General features: G+C 32.5%; 1 protein-coding gene across 1 annotated transcript; it reads right to left on the minus strand.

Moving 5' to 3' along the window:
* Positions 1–902: 902 nt before the first annotated feature.
* On the minus strand, positions 903–6,066 carry LOC104901921 (monogalactosyldiacylglycerol synthase 2, chloroplastic). The gene is made up of 8 exons (XM_010689544.4): positions 5,305–6,066; positions 3,949–4,121; positions 3,186–3,347; positions 2,952–3,093; positions 2,638–2,862; positions 2,486–2,548; positions 2,309–2,383; positions 903–1,690 (listed from the first exon to the last, which is right to left on the minus strand). The coding sequence occupies exons 1-8, from the start codon at positions 5,620–5,622 to the stop codon at positions 1,430–1,432; spliced, it is 1,419 nt and encodes a 472-aa protein (XP_010687846.1). The 5' UTR covers positions 5,623–6,066; the 3' UTR covers positions 903–1,429.
* Positions 6,067–6,534: the final 468 nt, after the last annotated feature.

Genomic DNA, 6,534 nt, shown 5'->3' on the forward strand with positions numbered 1-6,534 from the left:
TTTTTATTCTCATGCTTTTTACTGGTGTTTCTTTCAACATCGTTCGAAATCAAATTGTAAGTTGAATGAGTGATAAATGATAAATCTATTGGAAAATCTGGATTCTTCATGCTCGTTTTTTTTATTATTATTTTTGGTATTCATGTAATTGTTTTACTACTTAAGTACTTATTAGTTATTCAATGTCATATGGTTAAAAACGGAGGGAGTATTAAATTCCATCATTTGAAATTCCGATATTTGCCAAACAACATATTTGGATTTCAATGTAAGCATTTCAAAATCTGAAATTGAAATGATGCATTTCAAATGAAATACATGATTCCAAACATAACCTAATTGCATTTTGGCTTTGAATGAAAATTGAGACCTGAACCAACTATACTTGAAAAATTACGTGAAAATATATATACAATAAATAAATTGACCATCTACTTGAAGTCGAACAAAAACTTATTCCTCGAATATGACCTGACAATTGACACGAACCCGCATCTGCAGGTTGCCCCCATGGTTAGTTTAGCAAACCTATATAACAATCACTTGGTTTTATATTATAACCAGTTTAACCTTGGCCAATTTCCATGACTTTGGCTATAAACGTGAGGGCCATAGCCCATAACTCTTGTCTTAGACAGTTTCAACTACTTTTGCTTATTTAGACAAAATTCATGGGTTAACACTAGTAGTTCAAGTGAGCACGCTTTCCCTTGATTAAGACAAAGATAATTAGACCATTAAGTAATACTTAAACTAGTAACTTTCATGAAAATCTAGTTTATGTGAATTATATATAGTGTCACTTTCAATCTTACTACATATGTCATCTGCACTTATGTTGCCTTAGATTATAAGCAATCTCAAACATACATCCAAAGAAAGCAACCTTAAAATATCTTCACTTGTGAAAATTGAAATTAATAAAATATGTATAAATATTTTATTAAAACAAAGGAGAAACAATGATTTCAAACCAAGCTGCAATGCAAAATACACGCTTAATTCATATCTTGTACAATATCCAGATAAAATAAAAAGTCAAGATAGAATAATATGGAAGTTGGAAATTAGGAACTAAACATGTCCCAATCATTCAACTAAAACAACCCTAAAATCCTCAACCATTAGGATATTCAGACTTTTATCCTTAATTGGAATCAGATCGCCACTATCTAAGGGCCTATCTGTTATCGTTCTTTTTTTTTTTTTTTTTGTATTGTCAGTTTTAATAACTTAAAACTAAAACATGACAACTGATTGTGATACGAGCCCTAAACTTTTTTTTTTTTTTTTACAAATTGATTTTGATGGCTAAAAGAATGAGATTTTACCAAATAACTAACTATACATGATAAATCTTCCTACAAAAACAAAGAATTGGACCTTCTTAATCCAATAGATAATGATGATTAAGACACTAAAAATGAAACTAAATTAAACATGTGAATGAGGAAGTTAGCATGTAAGGCAAGTTAGCTAACGGCCCACGTTGTGCTGCAAGTTCATGAAGATCCCTTACAATCTCAAACACAGCCTCAGGTTTTGCCAATTTCAGGGCATTTTCTGACATCTTCTTCAGTTCATCTTGCTTGTTGCTGAACCATTCTGCTACTATTCTGGCTGTTTCCTTAGGACTACGTGTAAAAACACCCGCACCATTCTCTACCACATATGGTACATTGCCTTTCTCCTGAGGTTACCACAACAAAAACATAATATATGAGTAAGAACTTAATAACTTTGAGCTGCACATAGATTTAGACTTGTTAAACAGATCGTGTCAAGTAGGCTTTTGGTCAATCAAATCTAATTTCCAAGTTAGAAGTGTTATTAGTTTGGTACTATAACTCCTAGTAGACTTTCGAGGTTCGACATTGCCTGTTCTCCCCAGCTTATTTTCATTTCAGTTCATTTCACCTCTGGACAATACTTTTACTCTCACATATCACTATTCATTTCAGTTCAGTTCAATGTTCAACTGTTTTATGTTGAAGAAAACAGGTCCTCAGACAGGTTCGGATTAGGTCAGGTGGGTCATACTAGATTTTCGAGTTTGACTTCATATATAAAGTTATATTTCATGAGATTTGGATTTTAAGTCGGGTCAGTTTATGACAAATCTACAAGAGACAAGAGTAACATCCCTATAATTTCTTATAATCTTTCGGGTTTGAAGTGTATATTTGTATCGACTTTTAAGAGGGTCGTAAAGAGAATTGTATATGTTCAAGCATCTAAGAAGTGGAACCTAAACATCACTTGTAAGATACTACAATTAAACAGATTTTAAGCAAGTGTATCAACTTACTTGTCCAGGAATGTAGTCATTGAGAATGATTGGAAGTCCCCTGATTAACGCCTCTGCAATCGTACCTGGTCCTGCCTGTTAAAATCAGAAATCGTGCACAATCCCTTAAGTTCAGTTTTTGTCTTAGTTAAGCACGTTCAAGAGAATAAAAAATGGAATTTGATTGTCTAAGTTTACCTTTGTAATAATGCAATCACAAGCTCCCATCCATTTCTCCATTTGTTTCTCAAATCCTCTTACCTGTAATAATTAAAGGGCATTGTTATTAAACAAACTAAAGTTATGAAACCAACTAATAATGTTGTTGAAGTAAATTATTGTTAAGTTACCTTAACAGGGATTTGCCACTCCATTGATTCAAGAGTAGAAGCTAAGGATCTATTACGGCCACATATAATGATCAACTGACCAATTGGCTTTTCGAGTTGTTTATCGAACAATGAATCTCCGAGAGCTATGGCAGTCTTCTTTACAGGACCCATCCCTTCACCGCCTCCCATTAGCAAAACTGCGGGCAGGTCTGGGTCCAACTCGAGCTCTACTCTCAAGTCGTCCTGCAAACATAAGTTGTGTTAAACATAACTCATGGTAATGGATCAAAAGAGAACAGAGGAAGTATATATATTATCAAATGCGCGCTCACCTTTGACAGAATTGCGCGAGCAAAAGAAGGTCTAACAGGCAACCCAAAAACTTGGATTTGAGAGTCTTCAAGACCATCTAAGGAAGCTCTCTTTGCAACCTCCTCTGAGGGACAATACAATCTATTGACACCAGGATGAAACCTAAGAATTTTTTTGGTCTAAATGTTAGAATCATTTTAATACAAACGCAAGAAAGTTTTAATTTCGAGTGATCAAATTGAATTATCACTTACCAAGTCCTATGACAAGAGTTGAGATCAGTGATTACTGTTACAAAGATCACTTTCTTTTGAAGTCCTTGCCATTTGAGTACCCATAAAGGAATATGTTGCATTAGAGGATGAACACTGATGATAATATCTGGCTTGTATTCCATTAAACCCGCCTCTACTTCCCTTCATCCATATAAAATTACCACCATTTATAATCAACATATTTACAAGTATCGAAATCAAACATAAGGATATTACGTAGAAAAGAAAAGAAAAACTTAGTTTGCCAAACTAGTTAGATAATTAACACAAGGCGAAATGTCCTACATACTCGATGAGCAAACCGTGGTTTGACTTGGGTTAAGGGCATTATCGACATTTCAACTTTTATTAGTTTTCTAACTGTTAGACAATTTGTAGGGCTTTTAGAAAGCAAATGAACGTGAAAACTAACATGGAGTATTTATTCATTTCATTTAAGCATTGTGAACTGGAAACAACCATGATTACAATCAGCAATTATTTCATTAGAAAAGGTCACATGCACATAATATGAGTCATCATCAGGAATATTAGACCATGATCAAAGCTTCTACTTTAGCCTAAACTAGACTTTTAAGGAGATAAAAAGTACTAGATGCTGAGAAAGAAAATGATAGATTCCTCAAAGGATTCATAATGCAATGAATAGTTGATTTATCAATTTTAATCGGCGTCTTTTCAGTTTCAGCTAACTCTTAAATCGAATAGTACTTAATCGAAGCGTAACGAAAGACAAACATACTTGGCATAGAAGGCAGCAATAGCAGCAAGGTACATGGAGTGAATCCACTTGGGTGAAGTACTGTGAAATGCAAGGTTCCAAAGTTGTACATGCTTCACCATGAATTTGTATTGTCTTTCCATGTCATTCAATGGCCAACCAGTATACTCCTTCCATACATCCTTTATTATAATCTGGAATTACAATTTGACAACTATGAGATACAGAATTTATTCTTAAGAAAAAGCAAGAGACAGACAGAACAAAATAAAAGTAGATTTTCTTTTTTCTTCTTTTTTTTTTTTCTTTTTGGATTTTTGTTTTCTAATGAGCAATTTCATGGAAGCTCTTCTCTTACAATATTTACAATAAAAACAAATACTTCTAAAAGTAAAACCAGAAAAAGCTGCAGATTTTAACAGTTAAAAAGTCCAACCAAAATGAGGTAATTTTCTGCATAAAATAACTGTTATGAAATTCACCATTTCTAAATTTACAGTAATTGATGTAATAAGTGTGTAATTACTACATGCATCCAACTAATATCAATTGGTCAAACATCTTCAGACTAAGGCACAACCAGATATTATAAGGTTGCAACTGTCAAACAGACAAATCTGCCATAAATTAACAGAAATCAAAGAAAATTAAACAAGAATAGGAATATAAAAAGGACCCAAAACAAGGTTTTTTTTTTTTTAAAAAAAATATTTTTTAATCAAGAGAATTCAGAACAGAACAAAAAACATTATTCTAACTTAAATCAAGACAATTCAGACTGAAAAAATCAACCAACTGTTGAAAACAAAACAAAGAACCCAAAATCAAGAGAAACCCAGAAAATTTCAGTAAGTAAATTCATCATTCAACAATTGAAAACTATGAAGCACGAAAATAAGTAAGATCCAAGGTAGTCCCTTTCTGAAACTCTAGTTGTTTCCATGCTAACGAAGCCCCAAAAAGGCTAGGACATATGATTTACATTTTTTTCATAAGAAATTATTTCTAATACCTCAATTATTTCCGTGCTACATAGCCCAAAACCACATAAACAAGATCTCAAGTATCCCCACTCTGAAACCCTAGTGGTTTCCATGCTAACTTAAGAATTTATATTTTCAAATAAAACAAAGTTCCGAACACCTTAATTATTTTCGTGCTACATAGCTCAAATCCACATAAATAAGATTAACCCTAGTCGATTTCATACTAACCAAACTCGAAAAAGGCTAGGACCTAAAATTTTACTTTTTCCAAACAAAAAATAATTTCCGAACACCCCAATTGTTTCCGTGCTACATAGCTTAAAACCACATAAACAAGAATTATATTACCTAATCAAAACTACAACTCAAAAAAAACATAGAAAAAACTTACATTATATTCATCACCAAACTCCAACTTAAAAGCATCTCTAATAGCCTCAGCTGAAGCCCTATGACCTCCACCTGTATCACTCATCAAGATTAACACATTTTTTGTACGATCAGCACCAAGTTGTACCATCTCCATTGTCCCATCTTCATCTTCCATTGTATCATATACCATTGAAGAAGAAGAAGTAGTTGAAGAAACAGAAGATGGGTAAAATGATGAACACCTTTTTTTACTATTACTACCATAATAATAACCTCCAACTCTTGAAAATACAGAACTTAAAGATGATCTTTTTGGTGAAACTACTGACATCACCATCTCACAAAAGATATATACCCAACAAAAGAATAAGATTTTCTCAATACTCAGTTTTATCCAACGGTCTAATATCTTTCTCCGACCGCCGGAGATTTGGAGTAAAAAAGATGAAATCTTGAACGTTTGATGAAAAACCCAAATCAAGCATGAAGAAATTTTGAATTTTGAGGAATACCCATTACTCAACGGTTGAATTTGGTTATGGAGAATTGAAGATTTGTGTGTTTGTTCTTAAAATTTGTTACAGTTTTGGTTATGTTTTTGGTGTTGGGTCCAAGTTTTTTGGGCAGATTAGTGGGAGAAGAAGGTGGGTTTTTAAGGTGAGTTTTTGAAATTTGAAGGATGCTTGGAATTATTCTTGGGATTTTTGTAATATAATTTGATGCGGATTGTAATTTGGAATGTTCTGTTAAATAGATTCGAATCTTCTTATTGGCTGAAATACCGTAGTCATGAGTAAAAAAGATAGAAGGAAAAAAAAAAAAGATAGAAGGAAAAAAAAAAGATAAAAGAAAAAAAAAAGAATGATAAAAGTTCTACCTTTTCTAATTATGGAATGCTTATGAATTTCCTTTAGATATGTGGTGTGAACAGTATGGACAGAAAAAAGGTGAGAGGTGGTAGTGTGTAAATTAGTAGGTGCATACGTACGTATGATAAGGAATATGTGTATGATGAAGGTCAAGCAATAGGTTATAAACATAAATACCAATATTAATAAATATATATTAACAGAGTTATATACTTCCTCCGTTTCTAAATAAGTGCAACACTTCTTGTTTTCACGTTTGCCAATGCATTATTTTAACCATTAATATCTTCAATTATTAATAAGTAAAAATTATAAAAAGTTGATATTAAAAAAATTCACATTCAGACGAATCTAACAAGATCCCACATGACTATGCTTTT

The sequence above is a fragment of the Beta vulgaris genome, chromosome 8 (genome assembly GCF_026745355.1).
Source record: "Beta vulgaris subsp. vulgaris cultivar EL10 chromosome 8, EL10.2, whole genome shotgun sequence".
In the NCBI taxonomy this organism is placed as follows: domain Eukaryota; kingdom Viridiplantae; phylum Streptophyta; class Magnoliopsida; order Caryophyllales; family Amaranthaceae; genus Beta; species Beta vulgaris.

Bases quoted from the DNA above. Each gene is read 5' to 3' on its own strand.
- LOC104901921 (XM_010689544.4), bottom strand. From the start codon at position 5,622: ATGGTGATGTCAGTAGTTTCACCAAAAAGATCATCTTTAAGTTCTGTA. The intron at 3,348-3,948 runs GTATGTTTGTCT...ATATGGATGAAG, and splicing joins ATTGCTGCCTTCTATGCCAA to GGAAGTAGAGGCGGGTTTAA. The intron at 1,691-2,308 runs GTAAGTTGATAC...TGGTAACCTCAG, and splicing joins ATGACTACATTCCTGGACAA to GAGAAAGGCAATGTACCATA.